A 19,130-nucleotide genomic window follows, 5' to 3' on the forward strand; every position below is an offset into this window, starting at 1 on the left:
TCAACAAAGAGATAGACAAATGCATTCTGAGCAAGAAAAATTGCAAGAGATAGATAAAGAGTGGCAATTTAGCAAATATCTTTAAAGATTTTCCCCCCATTAAACCCAATAGAAAGAAAAAATCAAAATTTCACAAACTAAAAAAATTATTAGGTCCCTTCATGCATTCATATCATACATGAAAAATGTTTGATATAAAAATATTGACTAAGTATGAAAAATGGTTTTTCGGAATAATCATTTTCTCAAGATAATTTTTAGCGGCTTTTATTCCTTACACATCAAATAAGAAAACTTGATTTTATGGGATTTTAGTATGAAGTATATATTAACTTAATGAGCCATCATTTTTAGCCTAAATCGTATTTTGCACTAAAACCGATTTTTCATATTTTGATTTTCTTGTATTTTTATTTGAATCCAAATAGGGGGTACTTCCTTATTCACATTGTAAACTTAAGTAAATGGAGTAATATAAAAATAAATGAAAGTAAAAGGACAAAGACATTTACTTAAATGTTGAAAATGGAAATAAGGTAATTTGTACACCTAGAGTGCACTACCACTAGCTGAGCAAACGGGCAATTTAAAGCACCTTTTTGTGCCTTAATAGGTTGGTCACAACACATGTGGGTACATATCAAAACGTAAAGCATTTGAAATAATATACATATAGAAATACATAACTACATATTACTTTTAAAATATAAAAAAAAACTTGAGTGGGGATCCGGGACCACACTGGTCCCAATGTGGCTCCACCCTTGCATGTCACACGAAGTCGAATTAGAGGACTATAAGAACTAATCAAAAAGTAAATTCAGAAATCATGAGTCCAATTATGCCTAAAAGAAACATGCTTTGCATTTGTTTATTCATCAATATAAGATGGTGTTGAGTCGGTGGAGACAAGACAATGGAGTGCACATTGTGCTGAATTGGGCCAACGCAATGCAATGTCAAAATGGTTTTTTCACCTAGAGTCGTTGCATGAATGCATGTGCCCCTTCCCACGTGCCAATGCTCCTCCAATCTCATGGAAAATATGCCTCTAACTTTTGGACTATTTTGCCGATAAACTTAGACAGAAACAACGACCCATTTTAATTAATTTGCATTTGAATTTGAAATGAAACCCCGAAAAGGAAACAGAAGAAAGTTTAAGTTTGTCCCCAGCTCTCACTTCACAGAAATACTGTGTCACCTCACCTCCCCCACCCCATATGGGCTACTGGGGTCCACCACATTACTTCCCTACTGCCAAATGTACACGGTACGCCGGACAACGACGACGTTTCAATGTACCTGAGAAGAGAGAAGATCGAAGAACGATGATGACACAGCCAACATGAAAAATATTTCACTGCATTTACCCCCAAGATCTTCTGTACTTCTCTGAAGCGCCTCTTTTGATCTGGACCGTCCACCAGTCCTCCGAATTCTAATCAGAGCTGTCCAATCTAAACAGGGTCAACGATTTAGGTATTGGAGGGCACGCCACGTCGGCTGGGGGTCCACCCGATTTCTGGTAACTTTTCAGAGGTGCGGAAAGGACGTTGAAAACGCAATTAAGGCCTCCTAGTCAAAGTTAGGTGGTCCAAAGGGGAAACAATTAAACAAACCACGAGTAGTCAACCCATCTAGTAGTGTGTTTGATTTTTGTATGAAAGTTTTTTCATTGAATATTATTAAGAGGGAATGTACCCAAGAAAACACGTCTAAAACGATGTCGACGGGAGGAATTGCAATAGACTTTTCAAGAAAAAGGACGTTCAAGAAAGAATCTTAGGGCTTGAGAGCTTCATCAGAGGACTTTATTTATAATCAAAATCCAATAAACGAAAATATGAAGCACGATCTTGTCTACATTCATAACTCATGAAAATATCTTGAAAAATAAACGGGGATATGAACCATGATCTCATCTACTTAAAATGAACTATTTTGGATTTCTTACTCCGAGTGTACGTTACACTTGAATTAGACCTTTACCCCATTTATTATAAAACATCAAATAAATGATTAATTGTATTATTATTAACGTAATATATATATTGCAAACGACATAAATCCAATACGGTACATTTGCCCTTTAGATCTAAAATTAAAAAAATTGAATTTACGGTGAGGGCGGGATAGGTATTGCCAGGGTTCTGAAATCTAAAACGGCCCGTATTTGTTTGGTAGCGCTTGTCTGCCGCATCCCCATTTTGAATACATCTGCCCTCCAAAAATCTTCCATTTTCCCCATTCACACCTTCCTCTTTCTTCTCTCCATATATAAGTTATAACACATGCCAACCCCTCCTCTTATTTTCTCTCCTGGCTGCTCCTTCCCCATTAGTCATTAATTTTCCCGCACTTTCTCTCATCCCCTCGCTGCCACATAATTTTCTCGGTAACCAAACATCCTTCTCTGATTCCAACTTTCTGTTAAGGCACAGACATGGCTGTCACTTCCAGAGGCCCACCTTCCCACCTCCAAATCCCCAGTAAATGGCGAGACTCGGAAACCAGCCCTAACCGGACTTCCAGTACTGAAACTCCCAACATCGCCATGACTCTGAGAAAAGTCCCCGTCGTTTACTATCTCTCTAGGAACGGCCAGCTCGAGCACCCTCACTTCATGGAAGTCCCTCTCTCTTCTCCTCGAGGTCTCTTTCTTAGAGGTAACTAAATTATACGATTTTATGATTTTCTCCCTACTCTCTCACCAACCAAACACTCTCAACTCCTCAAATCACATTAATTTTTTATGTTTCTCTCTCCACAGATGTCATTAACCGCTTGAACTTGCTACGTGGCAAAGGCATGGCTTCTCTGTACTCCTGGTCTTCCAAACGGTACGAGCTCACCACCGTCTGATCTAATTACTGATTTTCCTCCACCATCTCATCATCTTTTGACTTCTTTGAATTTGAAATTTCAGGGGCTACAAAACCGGCTTCGTTTGGCACGATTTGTCGGAAAACGATTTCATACACCCGTCGCACGGCCACGAGTACGTTCTCAAAGGCTCGGAGCTTCTCGACCCGCCTGTGAACTCTCTGGCTCTCGAATCGGCGTCGTCGAGGTCCCTGAGACCTCCGCCGGAGGCTGAAAAGTCCGGCGACGATTTCGATTCTCCGTTGATCGTGCGCCGGCGAAACCAGTCCTGGACCTCGATTGACTTGAACGAGTACAAGGTGTACAAGACCGAGTCCGTCGGAGAGTCCGCCGGCAAAGCTGCCGCCGACGCGTCGACTCAGACCGACGACAAGCGGCACCGACGACGTGTGGTTCGAGAAGAGCGCGACGACAAAGGTCGAGGTCAACAGGAGGTGCTTCAGCTTCAGATTCATAGTCAGAGTACGGAGTTGAGCCGGGGTGAGATTTCGCCTCCGCCGTCGGATTCTAGCCCCGAAACGCTCGAGTCGCTGATGAAGGCGGATGGACGGCTGGTGATCTGCACGAACGGGGCGAGCGATGAGGGTTTACATCGGACGGCGGAGGTTTGTCCAGGTGGCAAGATGAAGGCCTCGTCGGTCCTGATGCAGTTGCTATCGTGCGGCTCGATCTCGTTCAAGGACTGCGGGTCCACGGCGGTGAGGGAGGAAGGATTCTCGCTGATTGGGCATTACAAGGCTAGGCTGCCACGTGGCGGCGCGGGGAATCAGGTGAGGACTGAGACGGTAATTTCGAATTTCGCGGGGGTTAAATTGGAAGATAAGGAGTATTTTAGCGGGAGCTTAATTGAGACAAAGAAAGAGGCGGTTCCAGCTTTGAAGAGGTCGTCTTCTTACAATGCAGATCGGTAAGTCGTTTCCGCATTCAATTTTTTGTGTGCTTGTTGTTCCATTTCCATTTTAGGTTGTACTTTTTATTTTTATTTTTCTTTAGGATCTTTAGCAATGTCAACATTATGGAAGCATTGATGGTGTTAGGGTCGTAGCCTCTTAATCATATTTTCATAAATACAATAATTATTTTCCCCACAAATGATATGAGGCCAATATGGGCTTGCTACATATGTGATAAATGAGAACCACCAACTTATAATCTAAAGGAATTTCATCCAGTTAATTAATATTAACACACTAATAATTGTCACTTCTAAATTATTGCATTTACAACTGGTTCTCCATAATTGCACACAAATGAAGTCATTAAACTAGTATTGCTTGTTAAACTAGTATTAACAAAGAGACGTGACACACCAAAAGAATGTGAGAAATATGCAAGAGGGTCTCTTGGATCTTTGTGAAAACTATTGTATGCGTGTTATATACAACTTTCTTCTTGCAATATGTGGGTCCCCGCATCATAAGGCGGAGAAAAACTTATGTACACCGAGGATATTGTAACTCTATTCTAATCTAATTACGTATTGTCATGCATTTCAACTTTTCCACTAACATAGCGTGATTGGCTACCACCATAGGTATTCTCAGTTCATGAAAGTTTTTCTCCATATGACGGGTTTTACATTTATCATATTGTCAGAGAAAGAGTTGGTGTATAAAATATGACATGCCAAGAGCTTTTATCTTTGTGAGAAATGTAATGTATAATGTAATTAATTTATGTGATAACTGTAAGATTACTTCTTCTTGTTAAGGATAAAACATAGTCTTCATTGGTGGTGTTAATTTTAACCAAGAAGCATCTGCATTGATTGGTGAATGTAGGAAAAGTTGATTTGAAGTTTCACTTTGAAAGTGCTTGTTCTCTTTCAGTAAATGTACATCTTCTGGTTTCTTTCCCTCCCTGGCTTTCTGGGGATTCTGGTCAGAATTTTATTTTGGTTCTCTGATAGCCCATTTGGTCTGCCTTCTTTCTATTTGAATGAAAGATTCGTACGGCGTTTGACACATAGCCAGCTGGCTGCCTTCTCACATTGGTGCAGACTGATAGATAGTCATCTTGACAACGCACTGTGATTGTGATGTAGTTGTTTAAATTAAACTCGGATTGTTTAAACTTAAGCGATTAAGGAGCTTTGTTATATATAAAATGTGGGCCCCCATAATCCATCATGCAGATTACAGTTTGCAGTTTTAGGGTTTAATTCAAAACATATTCAGTGGGAGACAAAAACAGAATTCAATTCCGTGAGTTCTTCACGTGAACATCCTTTTCAAGTTTTCATTCATGCAGAGAGTCAAATTAGTGTTCGTTTAATTGAGGGAGTTGACTTCTTTGATGTGATAAATTGACTGCATTATTTTCATTCTTAATTTTATTTATTGATGACATAATGTTCTTTGATTAATAATAGTTTATATTAATAATCTATGAATGTTTTAATTAATTTTAAATACGAATGGTTTTGCAGGAGTGCACAGTTGCAATTGGAGGAAACAGAGATCGGTGGAGTGAGAGCAAAATGCATACCCAGGAAACAAAAGGCACTGCCCAGTAAGAAGGAAAGCAACTACATCACCTCTTCTAACAGTGTCAGCAGTAATGGTCAAGGAGCAGGGAGCAAAAGACATGAGTAGGTTGTGGAGCTATGTTACGGTTAGTCGCCCATACACACACGTGTGGACAATGTCTAATAATTGAACATGTAGGGCTCATCATATCTTATCATCAGTTGGAATATATTCACGTACAAATGAATAACTAAACTTGGCAAAATCCTACTTTGTGTAGTACATGGGGCACATTGACACCTCACTTTTGTAAATTGTAGCTTGAAATTGGAAGCATAGGTTAAAGAGAAACAAGAAACAAGGCCATCTTGAAGACAAAAAAGGTGGGGAATGAATGATAACCAGAAGCATAGGCAAAATACTCGGCAGCTTAGCTTAGCTTAAGCTAGCACATTGCAAGTCACGGCACAATGGGCACAAGCATTGAGATGGTGAAAAGCATATGGGGTGTGTAGGAATCTGATAAAGCTGTAAGTGTTGAAACTGTGAGATTGTCCATCTTGAGTTTTGAGTTTTGGGTCAAAATATTAGGTGCCTTGGTGTTTGTGGGGGGCTGAATTTTGTTCCTTAAATTCGGTGAACGGTGCTCAAGTCTAAGCCTTTTTGTATGAGACTTTGGAACTTGGGAAATAGAATTAAGTCCTAGATATTGCCATCTATATGTTTTATATATTCTTTGGCTGCAGCTTCAAAATGCATCGCACGTGAGCCGTGCTTTAGAAAATTGGAGAGGCAATGGTTTGTGGTTCTTCCAAGAAAGTTTAGAAATGACGCATTTTATAATGGAATGATGTAGAAAAGTAGACATGTTTCTATCACAAAATTGTTCTATATAAACTCTAGGTTTTGCATATGGTATTTAGACAAGTGCACTACATGCCTCATTTCCTACTTCTTACGTCTTTCATATCATAATTTGACGCACAAGCAAAATTAAAATTATTAAGCACATATCAAAGTTTGATGAATAGATAATAGGTAAGTAAGAAAGAGTCAAGTATATCTTTTAGACAATTTCACAATATCAAATTGAATGTTCCATGTTGTGTTCACTATGGTGTATTTTCTTGTCCAACTAATGTTACAAGTGATGTTTTTTTAACAATTCGGGCTCTAATAATTAATGTAAACGGTGAGCCTCACTCATATAATGCGGTTAAGAAAATGTGGTCACCCTAGCATTATTCTTTTTTGTTGATGGTAATATTTCAAGTCTTACATGAATCTCATAATATTATGGATGACACAATAGGAGAGTCAGAGTTGGAAAAGGAGGTAGAGTTATAGGGCAACATTTTTCCTTCTTGTCAACTCTATCAGTTATCAAGTTTTTTCGATCAAAATGAGAACTTAAACTTCAAAAGCTTTATTCGTTTTAGCTGTATTTTGGTAAAGCTGGTTCAATAATTTTCACTTTCAGATGATGTGGGCTGAATCTTGGGCCAGTTGTGTTACAAAAGACTACAGTTAATTTTGAATCATAGTCCATGTAAATGAGAATTATGTTAAGTATCTCCCACATGAAATATTTGACCATGGATTACAATCCAAGAAACCCAAGCAAGACCATGGCCATTTATGGTCTGGGCCGCTTTATTTCTGCTTAACCCAAGTTCAAAGTCCATGATCAGTCCATTACAATGAGGGGATTTGGGTGAGGGGGTTGAATGTAGAGTTTGATATTTAGGGGGGCCACAAGCTTAAAATTATGAGATTTTTTCTGTAATTTATGCATATACTCTCTATATATAGTAAAGGAGATGAAAAGATGGAAGGGGGGCCAAGGCCACTTCAGGCCTGTGAATAGCTCTGCCCGGAATGAGGGGTTCAATCCAACCATTTAATCTTTTTTTTTTGGTCGAAAATCATCCGATGATCATAAAAAAAAAAATTGAAGTTCAATATTTTATCCATCTTATTAAATAGTGGAATTGAACCCCTCCTACAACCCCTCATTACAGCATTTTCGCTTTGTATATATCACCACAAACCACATGCCCTTTCTGGGTTTTTCCACCACCAAAAACTTAAAAATTAATAGATATAGAGCCATGCAAGTAAAACCAAGGTTTGCTTCTAGTCTTCTTCAAAACAATCACTGTCCTAATATCTTACACTGGTTTCTTATTTTTATTTTTTTTGCCTTCCACAATTTTCCATCTACTCCAACAAATTGGGCTTTTCCATTCGATCATCTACTCTATTGATAAGCTTAACTGCTCCATAAAGGGTTAGTAGATAGGCACAAATGTAATTATCCATTGATGCATAGGCTTCATCTGCTGCAGCAAAACGACACGCACTATCCAATAAAGCTCAATGTAAGCAAACGTTTGAACAAAGCATTCATTCATGTTTTCATAGAGAAAAAAACGCGTTAATCAACACAAATTTTAGAGCATCTTTAAGGGTGTATGTCAATAAAGTTGACAAATTTGAACTTCAACAACTTAAGTGATATGTTGCCTAATTATTTGTCTCATGATGAAAGTTGGCAAGTTCAATGGGCGAGGCAATGCAATTGTATCAACGATGAATGTATTATTTACTTTTATTTTTGTTAAATAGGTGGGACCCCAATATACCTATTGTTTTTGTAGTATGCAACATTGTCTTATTGGAGAAAATATGTAAGTTTTGCCTACTTGAATGCGTATTCCGTTGGAGGAGGAAAATGCTTATGTCACAAGACAAACAAGACTCGCTTACTCCTTTGCATACTCCCCTAGAGATGCTATTAGAAAGGATTGAATCTGAACATAATTTCAAATTGGGATGGACTGGACTTACCTTACGAGCTAATTTGTATTTTCAAAAGGAAAAGATGGTTCATAACCAACCAAGAGATCATAGGGACAAAAAGGCCATACAAGCGCGTTCCTTTCCTCGGTTTTGAATTGACCATCCTTCACGTAGCACGTGGCTTACCTATAGGTTTAGGATTCCATTCATAATAAATACTTTAATAATATTTTAAGACTCCACGCAAGTAATAAATATGAGTACAAACCTCATAATAAGCACCGATTTTGCTGATTTGTTTTTCGTAGGGCTTTATTTATTTTCTCTCTTTTTAGGCACGAATTCGTGTTGATGCAGTTACCAATTAATTTCATATACATTAGACAAAGATGAGTGTTATTCGCGAGTGTGTCACACTTGGGCATTATTGGAGCAAATACGAATATTTGATTTATGCACACATACATGCGCTACGAACATGAATGTAATTGAAGCTCCATGGTTAATGCGGTTTTTATATACCAACGTTACTTGAAGAGGGGAGATTCGAACATAACACTTTATATGCATGAGTAGACACTTCAACTACTTGAATTTGAAAAAAACAAACTAGTAACAAATAATACGAAATTAAGATAAGTATTTTTAATTTTAAGTGCATTAATAAAGGAGAGTACAAGTGTTAGCATAATTGGAAAGCGCAAATAATTAATATCAAATTTTGCACTCCCCTAAATAATGATAAGCTTCTCTTAAATATCTAGTGGCAGTGTAAAAAAACAAAAACAGATTTTCAAAAGAAAAAAAAAAGATTGATAGTTTGGTTTAGAGGTTTCTTTTCTTATTAAAGAAGGGGAAAATAAAAATAAATAAAAAAGAAAAGAAAAAAAGCATAGTGGTGGAGGGTATAAAATATCCACCTTTCCATGTTGCCATGTATAACAGAAATTACAATCCTTTTCCATTACAGGAATTGGCCAGTATTAGGAGTTAATGGCATATATGTCATTTCACGTTGTAACTTGACCCTCAATTTGTTCATCCGACAAATATAAATCGAAAAGCATGAGAAAATTGCTTTCTGGTTTTTGTTAAATTTGAGGGAGGACTCGAGGCAATTTAAGCAAAAACCTCTCTAAAGTACACATCTTTCTCTCTCTCTCTCTCTTCTTTCTTCTCTCTCTGAATTCTTTGTGTGTACGGGTAGATATTGTAGCCAAAGTAGCAATGTCCATGTCTTTCACTTGTTCTGCCACATTGTCTTAAACAAACACCAACCCACATGTGTAGCCTGGATTCTCTATCACTTCCTACACAGCTTCTCTGTTTGTTTCTTCTTCTTATTTCATCAAGCTCTCTATTTTCTTGCACGTTTCAAAAACTTTCACACAGCCATTAACACGCTGCAACTAGCTATAGCTATTTACAAACTCTTTTGCTTTTGCATGTCATAGACTAGTTGCTGATATTCCTCATTCTCTGTTGATCTCTCTGCCTCTCTTTGTTTGTTGGTGAACACATATATGTATCATGGTAAATGGGTATTGATTTTTTCTGTGAATTCTAGCAGGCTTTATATGCTTCTTGTTGTTTGAAGCTGGTGGGTTTCTGGGTTTTGATTCGATTTAGTGTCTGTGCGCTGATGGGTCCTGTGAGGGGGGTCAGAAAGAGAAAGAAGGCAGATAAGAAGCCTGAAGAAAATGCTTCTGGTTCTGGGTCATCAGAGAAGGAAGGTCCTGTGGATTGGTGGGATGAATTCTCCAAGAGAATCAATGGTATTATTTTCCTTGATATTTTGATTGCTTTACTGTAGTTGTTTCTGTGCGTTTGTCTATTTGCTTTATGATATGCTGCTTTATATACAGCTTTTGTTGACTAGTGTGATATTAGGTTGCGCATGTATGTTCTTTTCATGTTTGATGAACTTCTGGTTGATGCTTCAAATTGATTTTGTCTAATTCAAATTGGGTTTATGTTTTATTTCTCATTTAACTTGTGTGTTGATATATTGCAATGTATTTATTCAAATTCGAGGAAGATCCCTAATCTGACTTTAAAGCTGTTCCTTTACCTACCGTTCTGGTTTTACTGCCTTCTTGAATATTGGAAAGGATAAGATTATACTATACATAACATTGACAATTTGACAGGCATGTAAATAAATCTAAGATAATTAAGTTAATAACGGTATTTAGGTCCTTGGACAATGCCTGCAGCTTTTGTGAACCTTATATTTAACAGGATATGTAATAACTTAGACAATCAAGAAGTCAGTAGTATCTAACTCATCTTGGTATAACAGCTGAATTTTGTGAAGACGCGAGTCCTTCTATTCTTTCGAATTTTGGCTTTGTTACTTTACCTTTGAACAAACTTACTAGCATTGCTTGAAGATCACATCTGTAATCCAAAATTGAGGTAAGTGGAGTCTGCCATTACCTACCAGCCGTGGAAGACTTATACACAAATCTCTTTACATATAGGTGTATTTTTGTATTTTTGTTTCTTCGCTTCTACTGTCCAAGTATCATATAAATGACCAAATAGTTCTTTTAATAGTTTAAATTTAGTTTGAGCATTACATGATATTGGAATTGATAAGCATTTCTGCCACTGAATGGTGGAGCTGGATGTAGAGAGACTTAGGTATAAAATGTTTGGAAGTTTCTCCATTATTCATAGGCTATGATATAAGGAACTCAATAGAAGAAACAAAAAGAATACTTTTAGGTCTTATTTGATTTTATATGCAGTTGTGGGACAGACTTTTTGAGTGGAATTCATAAGATTCTATTTTTTTTTTCCTCAAGCAGGGAAGCATTTGAAGTTTGTTACTGTGAAAAAACTGTTTTGTTAATTTTTGTATATACTATATTATAAACGCATTTGTGTGTTCCTTCTTATCTTATCTCAACAACTGTTGGTCATTTCATTGCGCATAGAAGGAGTACTCAACTTGAAGCAACTATTCTCAGTATGCTTTGAGTTTGCCAATATATAGTTGCATATAGCCTACATGCTTAAACTATATTAATCTCATATATGTCAGGAACCTCATTCTGATCTAGAGTATGTTATCCTGCCAGCTCTCTGTGTTTTATGTGTAAACAAGCACACAACAAGAACCATCATAGCTTACCATTCTAAATTCCCACGTATGCTTTCACCTCATTTCCATGCCTCTTGTTTTTCAATAAGCTGTAATAATCCCTCAAGTTCTTTTGATAGGCTTCACAAGAGTAATGATTTCTGTTTTAATGGTCCAGTCCAGTTACGTTGTCTTTTCTCAATTTTGCTAACTAGAAAGTCTACAAAATGTTTAAGGGCATCATTGAAAGTTGAGGTTGAACATGAGGCATAACCCCCCACCCCCTTTAAAAAAGAAAAAAAGAAGAAGAAAGAGACAAAGTGCTTCTGCTGGGTAAGAATAGTATTTTAAGACCTTGAAGTATGCACTCTATATGCCAAGTTCAACAGACATAATGGTTTATAAGGCAGATGAATTTGGAAAGTATATTTGATTGGATGAACATAGTCACACACGCAGGGAAAGTGATGAAATCAAATAAATGTAGACAGAAAGCTAACATTTTCTTGATCACTTATAAAAGTTTTTTACTTCATGAATAGGTAAGTCTTAAAGTTCATAACTGCATCATCCTTAACTAAAAAGCAATGCATCCGAAGTGTGGTATGTACTATCTAAACTCCCTTGATGTAAGTAGAGACTAGGTTGTGCTTGCATTTGTATTGACTTCAGCACATGATAATTTTGGTTTGTAGAGTAGTGATCAAACTTATGAGTGAGTCTTTTTATAAGCACAAGATCAACCAGATTGTTATTATTATAACAAAAATTGTTGCTGAGAAATGTGAACAAATTAATTTCATGTTTTGATTCAGTTGAACAATTATATCATGTCATACACAATATATATATATATATATATATATATATATAAAAATTATATATATCTGTAACTCATAGTGTCAACCATACTTTGCATGAGTCATGTTGGAATTATTTTTATGTAAATTATGCTGTCGAGATAATTTGAGATTATTTTTGCTTCTATTGTTGTGAAAATACTTCATTAAAGCATTCAAAGTAAAATCTAAATGCTCCACATTCCCAATAGTAAAATTCCTCTTATCTCTCCCTTCTTGTCTGCAGGTCTTCAGTCTCCAGCAAAGGGTTTAGACAAGTTTGAATCTGTTTTTAAGGTTTCTAGGAAAACCTTTGACTACATATGTTCACTTGTGAATGAAGATATGCTGGCGAAATCTGCACATTTTGTGTTTACAAATGGTAAGCCCTTGTGTTTGTATGATCAAGTAGCTGTAGCGTTAAGAAGACTGAGCTCTGGTGAGTCACTAGTAACAATTGGCGATGCATTTGGGGTGAACCACTCAACAGTGTCTCAAGTGACCTGGCGTTTTGTGGAAGCCATGGAAGAAAGAGGACTTCACCACCTGCAATGGCCCTCCACTGAAGCAGAAATGTCAGAAATTAAATCCAAATTTCAGAAAATACGAGGCTTTCCTAATTGTTCTGGTGTTGTTGATACTACCCACATCATGATGTGTTTGCCTGCTTCGGACCCCACAAGTGATGCTTGGCTCGATCAAGAGAAGAATCACAGCATGGTCTTACAAGCCATTGTGGACCCTGACATGAGGTTTCGGGACATAGTAACTGGATGGCCAGGAAAGATGAAGGACTGGACAGTCTTTCAGAGTTCAAATTTTTATGAACTCTGTGATAGAGGTGAGAGGTTGAATGGGAAAATATTAGACCTCTCCAAAGGATTGGATATACGGGAGTACATAATTGGGGATTTGGGCTTTCCTTTACTGCCCTATCTTGTAACCCCCTATGAAGGAAAAGAACTTCCAGAGCCAAAAGCTGAGTTCAATAAGAGGCATTATGCTACCCGGATGGTTGCACATAGAGCATTGGCAAGGTTGAAGGACAAGTGGAGGATCATTCAAGGAGTGATGTGGAGACCTGACAAGCATAGATTGCCAAGGATCATTCTTGTTTGCTGCTTGCTTCATAACATTGTTATTGATATGGAAGATGAGGTGGAAGATGAAATGCCTTTGTCTCACAAGCATGACTCAGCTTACCACCAACAGAATTGTGGAACCGTCGACATAAACGGTGTTCATCTGAGAGATAAGCTGTCTCTCTACTTATCTGGAAGGATGCCAATGCCACCTTGATTATTTTCCATTTCTAATAAGTGTTTTAGGTATTAAGGATTTTCTGTAGTCTTCACTTTTAAAGTTCTTTTACAAATGATTTCTTACTGAAAATTATATAGAGCTGAAGTCAGATTTTCCTGTGTTTTAGTTTTGACTTTTAGGCTGTTTAGTTAGCAGGTGAGCCTCCGAGAGGAATGTGATATTGTATTACAAAAAACATAAGTTGCTCAAGCGAAGAATGTACTTGTTCCATAATTACAGCCCATATTAGTATTACTAATGCAGGAGGAACTTACGAATACAAGTGAGTTCTACTTGAGAGGTGTGATCTGATAATATGGTCCAAATTGTTTTATTGTTTGGACGGCGTCATTTTGATGTCATATCGCTTGGTGGAATAATTTGCTATTGTCTTATGGTTCGCTTCTTTTTTGGCTCAAAATTTGTTGGGTGTCACATGAACTATATGACAATTAAAAGGGTTGAGGGAAGTGCCTAAAACTGCAATCAGCCTAGCAAGACAGTTTTGTACTTGAAAGATCCTCAACTCGAATCTGCTTCACCAGAAGCTCAATCCGGCTTTAAACACCATACATTTTCCCCTCAGATGCTAGTCATTAAATTCAAACCGAGTTTGGAATCATTGAAATTTTTTGAATTAAGTTTCCTCATCATTAACAATTTTTTGCATTCAGTCCACCCAAAACATTTTGCATTCATCACCAAAATGGTAATTCAAATGTACACTGCTTTTTTATGCTCCAACAACTGATTTGTATATGCATATCACCACCTCCTCCTCACAGTTGCATCTAACATTCATACATCTATTTATCTCTAAAAAGTTAAGGATCTGGCACAACTTTGGATGGGCTAGCATCTAAAGTAAATAGACACAAACAGTATAGATTACACAAGTTCCACTTTGCAGAACAGTTATAACTTAAAAGCTTGGAGCACTAATGTTTCCACCATAAATGGCTGATACAAAAGTTTCGGACCACTTTTGCTTTATAGAATCAGGGACCTTTGAATCTTCCATGAAGGGGTTCCACATACTCCCCCCGGGACCTCCGAGGACCCAATTCACTTTTGCTGGTGGGATGCCGAAATTGAGCTTGGAGGGTCTATCATTCTCACCAGAAATATTTATCTTTGCAGAACTAGAAACAACCTTCTGGTACTGGATCTCACCCAAACTTTTCATCTTCTGACGGCCAGAGCCAGGGGAAAGCTGAAACACAAGCGAAACTGGACAAGATCAAGGATCATGGATAGAGAAGCAAACTTTTGTTTAATCAGTAATTGTATAAGAGCATTCACTAGACTTATTGGTGGGTACCAATGGCTTGAGTGAAGTATATTCATTTGCTCCTGTTAGATATCTCTCAACAGCTCTTAAAGAACGGAACCGTTGTCCAGTCCCTGGCTCAATATAAGTCTGCACAAATAAAAATAAAAATAAACGTTCACATGTTACTGGGGTGCAGTGTGATACCCAATGACAAAGCAATGCAACTGATTTTGAGGTTAAAACACACGTTAACTCATGTCCGGCATAAAAAATTAGAAACGCATTCTAGAACCAATGGATCGCCCGATAAGAACTGTTCAGCACAATGTTGCATTTGAATGTTCTTTGAAGGAAGGCATACGCAAGCATTTAAATGGCTACCAGGGCAACTTTATCAAATGCCAATTGTTATATGCCACCTCAATACGGTCAAGCTCATTCTGTAGAAAGAAGAAACAAATCTTGAATAAAGCACATCTCACTGTAGGCTCTATATAAACAAAACCAGCACTCATAATTTTCCTTCTCCTTCTCTCAAATCCTTTTGCCAACTTCTTTCCTCGTGTTCCCTCCAATCTCTCTTCTTTTGACACTTTCGATTAATATTCAATAATAACCTTTTTCTATAGTTAATTTAAGTAAACTAAATTATAAATTTAAAGGATGTTGAGGTAATACATATTTTTTAGGTGAAGTCAGTGACCCTAGAGAGGGATCAGCTTTGCAATAGTAAAGACATCATCTGTAGATGTGTACGCAAAGTGCATATGCATGCACACCCAGAAACGTGCATCTGTGCAATTTCACCCTGTGTTGCGGACTGCAAGTATTTTCAGCAGGTACAAGCAATATACCCTTTCTACGACGTATAACTTAAGAGAAAAACTGCCAATATTTTAAAACAAAACAGGTACCTTGTCTACGGCAGCAGAATTGTAACGTCGCTTTTCCACAATCTCCCAATCATCAGGTAGTAAAAAGGATGAAGTGTTCCTGTTGGTGCTCAGCTTATTTTGTATCTGCAGATTGACATTGTCAATTAGGATTTTTCCCTTCATATTTTCGGCATTGCCATACGTTCACCAGAGATACTTCTAACATCCATTTATAATTTAACTCCCTCCTCATGGTTACCTTTGCCTGCCTATGGATTCAAAAGGGCCCCACAAGATTATAGTTTTATTAAGTTTTTAAGTACATCAAATTATTGTCTCTTTAATCTGTGCACACCAGTTGTAACAATGGCTAAAATTCAAATACATACGCATAATCAAATTTACTTCTGGAATCATATTGAAAAGTACAGTAACTTAAAGACGAAAGAAAATCACACTGAAAAATATGGTACCTTAATCTGGTGAACCCTCTACCAAACCATGTAGCAAGAGTCAAAGACATTATGCTTGGGCCCAAACCAATTCATTCTCTCACGGAAAAAGAAACAAAAGCTAACAATATTCTTGACAATATCTTGGAAGAGGGGTTTGCCTGTATCCAGTAAGATCACCAAGATTGGCCTCAATTTTTTGATTTAGAAGTAAGCATAACTTCTGGGTTTATGTTTCTGTTTTCTTGTGTAAATTTATCTTCCCACTGTAACCCTTATAGCAACACAAAAACCAAACTTCAAATCCTTTTAGCAAGTGAGTTCTAAATATTATAATTTTTAACAGGAATTCTAAATATTTTCATAACTGAAAAAGTAAGTAGATCCTAGAACTCACAGTGTATTCACTGCCTGGTTTGGATCTTATAGTATGTGTATCGATTTGCCCTTCTGTTAGGTATCTCTGAACAGCTGCCAGCGAACGAAACTTCAGTCCAGTGTCAGGCTCATAGTAATACTGCAAGGTTAGATGAAAGGTCTCAGACCTGACCCCATAAGATTTAATACAATAACTTCAAAACATAATAAGAAATAGTATACACAACAAAGTTAAATAGTGTGGGGGAGGCAGATTTGTATAATTCACATGTTGGAGAATGGAAATTCTAAAACTGCATTCCCATTCTTGATTATCATAATCATTCTAGACTAGTAGATAACACAGAGTTTCATTTCAAAAAACTTATAACATCCATTTGGATATTAGTGCAAGATGGCTGCTATGGTATCGTTCTGAGTGGCCTAAAAACCCAATGTAGGATATGTAGCATAAAACATCAATATTGCTCAAGCATTACGCTATCTCGATGGGATTGGCAGTAAAGGGAAAAAACAAAACAGAGAGAAAAGAACATTATTTGATGGTAGAACTGATGTATCTTGGGTCTCAACCCAGATATCTTATAGAAAGGGGGAGCCTTTACTGGATCAGAGAGCATGTGCAACAGGATTTAAACTATTATTATAAATAGTGGATCCTTACCCTAAATATTTTATTGGGTTTTAAGAAAAACCCAGATTTTCTCATACAAAAAAGAGTAATCTTGACAGGATCAATTGGCTCGAAATGGAGCCAGCTAGTAGTGAACCTAAAGTCAACCATTTCCCTTTTTAAATTCTTTCTGGGAAAACATTTTACAGATATTTAAACAGAGCCATGTAATAGTAAATCTATCCCAATTAATCCAAATCAATCAACCACCCTCAAGTTGCCCAATTTTTAACCCTGCAATGAGAAAGGCCCACAAAGGGAATATTAAAAACATCCCAGAATCTAGTGATCACATGAATTTTAATACCGGTCAGTCAAAACCCTGCTAAAAACCCAACAACAAAGAACAACTCAGGCATTTATACAAACATATAGCACACGACACAAATCCAGAAATCAAAGCATCCATGCACACGCAAAGCATTTAAGCATATACATTGTACATGCATTTACACTTTGAACAAGTTTAGAGAGTGAAAGAGAGAAAGAGACCCTGTCGATTTGGCCGGGGTTGCAACTGTTGCTAAGGGGACGGCGCTTTTCTTCAACGGACCAACCATCAGGGAGTTTGAAGAGTGAGGTGGTGACCATTTGCAATTTCCTTTTGCTGCTACTACTGGGTTCTTCTTCCTCTTCTTCATCATCTTCGGCTGGCCTCATTGTCAGATGCGGAATTGGCTTCGACTGTGACGATTTGCGCATCCTCATGGTCACGGCACTGTCACTCAAGCAAAGATGCTTCTTTTGGGGTCTGGTTAAAGTTCATGATTTAAGCTCAATGACAATGGGAGTGACACTGACGATGCAGCTTCTTTTACAGTTAAATCAGCCACCTGGCGTTGATTTCGAGCCACGGTTTGACACGCTGCCAAGAAAAAAAAAAGATTTATATTTGTCACTAAAAAAAAGTGTTAGAGAAATTGTTAGTTGGAAAATTTGAGACCGTCAAAAGAGAAGTTTCATCTTATTGTGAGACCACTTTATCGACTTCTTTATTAATCTCAATTTCGATGGTTTGGTTGGTGTTAACGCAAATGCATGGGTTCATTTGTTGGTCGTTAGGGCACTTCCAGCAGCACGGGCTGGGGAGGTTTGGGCCAAAAAATAGTTTCCAACTGCAAGGGCTAGCCAGGGCAGCCACTGGGGCTCATGAAACCAAGTCAGCCCTCAAGCAAGATGGAGTCTAAGTTCAAGCCCGGGTTTGCTGACGTCAGTGATGACGTCTACAACAAAATTTTTTTAAAAAAAATCGAAAAAAAATACAAAAAATTTCAGATTTTAAAAATAAATAAATACTTAGTCATAGTTTTCACTTCCCACACCAAAACTCTATACAAATTTCTCTCCTCATCTCATGTGAATAGTTGTTGTCATGGCAATGGGTGGAAACACCACAAGCCACTATTCACATGAATAGGGGTAGCTGCCCTAGCCCCCGCCCCCCTCTGCCATGGCAAAGGCAAACTGCTGGAAAGTGCTCTTAGTGGCTAATTATTGTGCTCTTCATCCAGGGATTTCTTAGGCCCATACTCATTGGTCTTGCAACCAAAGAAATATGTTGGTTGTTGTACTATTTAACTTTACTGACCTTTGAGCATCCACATTGGGAGGATGTATTTTCGGGGGTGTAAAGCCACTTTTATATCCCTTTACACCTCCAAGGGTTGTAAATGTGATTTTTGCTTTAGTGGGGAAGATGTATAATTGATTTCTTTCACCTTTTCTACTATAGCTCCCACTTTTGTCCACTTTTTCTCATGTAGGTCCCACCTACAAGAGATGTAAAAAAAATGTACATGTGCATCTAAATTTACATCTCATGGTGGTGATGCAAATTTACACTCGTTTACACCTCTCCATTGCGGGTGATTCCGATCACAAAAGGTGTATATTTAACATACACCTCATTATACACCCTCCCATTGTGCATGCTCTAATATACCAATAATTAGTTAAGATAATTAAGCATCACCATTCACCATACCAAGTAATTTATATCAATGTATTTTATTATTATATTGAAATCATTAAACGGCTACTTAATTAAATAGGGCCTCCAATTGTTCTACCAAATGTTGTTCACAACAACAAACA

The 19,130-nt window shown here is 37.5% G+C and overlaps 3 protein-coding genes across 8 annotated transcripts; 2 read left to right on the plus strand and 1 right to left on the minus strand.

Annotated features, from left to right (window-relative positions):
* The first annotated feature begins 2,237 nt into the window (after positions 1–2,237).
* On the plus strand, positions 2,238–6,099 carry LOC110762096 (UPSTREAM OF FLC protein (DUF966)). Of its 3 annotated transcripts, none has more exons than XR_002527475.2 (5): positions 2,238–2,669; positions 2,774–2,843; positions 2,930–3,793; positions 5,315–5,548; positions 5,675–6,099. XR_002527475.2 is itself a non-coding variant. In XM_021964704.2 (5 exons), exons 1-4 carry the CDS (start codon positions 2,447–2,449, stop codon positions 5,478–5,480), a joined length of 1,323 nt encoding a protein of 440 aa, XP_021820396.2. In that variant the 5' UTR covers positions 2,238–2,446; the 3' UTR covers positions 5,481–5,499; positions 5,675–6,099. The 3 variants fall into 3 exon arrangements, 2 of the variants coding, with proteins under 2 accessions (XP_021820396.2, XP_021820395.2); XM_021964704.2 differs by having other exon boundaries at positions 5,315–5,499; XM_021964703.2 differs by having other exon boundaries at positions 5,315–6,099.
* A 3,049-nt stretch (positions 6,100–9,148) lies between these two features.
* On the plus strand, positions 9,149–13,640 carry LOC110762076 (protein ALP1-like). Of its 4 annotated transcripts, none has more exons than XM_021964673.2 (3): positions 9,149–9,296; positions 9,724–9,931; positions 12,331–13,640. In XM_021964673.2, exons 2-3 carry the CDS (start codon positions 9,799–9,801, stop codon positions 13,380–13,382), a joined length of 1,185 nt encoding a protein of 394 aa, XP_021820365.1. In that variant the 5' UTR covers positions 9,149–9,296; positions 9,724–9,798; the 3' UTR covers positions 13,383–13,640. The 4 variants fall into 4 exon arrangements, with proteins under 4 accessions (XP_021820365.1, XP_021820364.1, XP_021820366.1 ...); XM_021964672.2 differs by having other exon boundaries at positions 9,157–9,296; positions 9,727–9,931; XM_021964674.2 differs by lacking the exon at positions 9,149–9,296 and having other exon boundaries at positions 9,303–9,931; positions 12,331–12,465; positions 12,574–13,640.
* Positions 13,641–14,095: 455 nt separating this feature from the next.
* LOC110762078 (methyl-CpG-binding domain-containing protein 7-like) lies at positions 14,096–18,008 on the minus strand. The gene is made up of 6 exons (XM_021964679.2): positions 17,980–18,008; positions 17,529–17,901; positions 16,383–16,502; positions 15,573–15,677; positions 14,707–14,805; positions 14,096–14,598 (listed from the first exon to the last, which is right to left on the minus strand). The coding sequence occupies exons 2-6, from the start codon at positions 17,742–17,744 to the stop codon at positions 14,308–14,310; spliced, it is 831 nt and encodes a 276-aa protein (XP_021820371.1). The 5' UTR covers positions 17,745–17,901; positions 17,980–18,008; the 3' UTR covers positions 14,096–14,307.
* Positions 18,009–19,130: the final 1,122 nt, after the last annotated feature.

Source organism: Prunus avium, chromosome 6 (assembly GCF_965620075.1).
Source record: "Prunus avium chromosome 6, drPruAviu1.hap1.1, whole genome shotgun sequence".
NCBI lineage: Eukaryota > Viridiplantae > Streptophyta > Magnoliopsida > Rosales > Rosaceae > Prunus > Prunus avium.

Excerpts from the sequence above, each read along its gene's own strand:
- LOC110762096 (XM_021964703.2), top strand. The coding sequence starts at position 2,447 with ATGGCTGTCACTTCCAGAGGCCCACCTTCCCACCTCCAAATCCCCAGT. Across the intron at positions 2,670-2,773 it reads TCGAGGTCTCTTTCTTAGAG|ATGTCATTAACCGCTTGAAC; the intron begins GTAACTAAATTA and ends CTCTCTCCACAG. Across the intron at positions 2,844-2,929 it reads TACTCCTGGTCTTCCAAACG|GGGCTACAAAACCGGCTTCG; the intron begins GTACGAGCTCAC and ends TTGAAATTTCAG.
- LOC110762076 (XM_021964673.2), top strand. The coding sequence starts at position 9,799 with ATGGGTCCTGTGAGGGGGGTCAGAAAGAGAAAGAAGGCAGATAAGAAG. Across the intron at positions 9,932-12,330 it reads ATTCTCCAAGAGAATCAATG|GTCTTCAGTCTCCAGCAAAG; the intron begins GTATTATTTTCC and ends TCTTGTCTGCAG.
- LOC110762078 (XM_021964679.2), bottom strand. The coding sequence starts at position 17,744 with ATGAGGATGCGCAAATCGTCACAGTCGAAGCCAATTCCGCATCTGACA. Across the intron at positions 14,806-15,572 it reads ATTCTGCTGCCGTAGACAAG|ACTTATATTGAGCCAGGGAC; the intron begins GTACCTGTTTTG and ends TTATTTGTGCAG. Across the intron at positions 14,599-14,706 it reads ATACTTCACTCAAGCCATTG|CTTTCCCCTGGCTCTGGCCG; the intron begins GTACCCACCAAT and ends CTTGTGTTTCAG.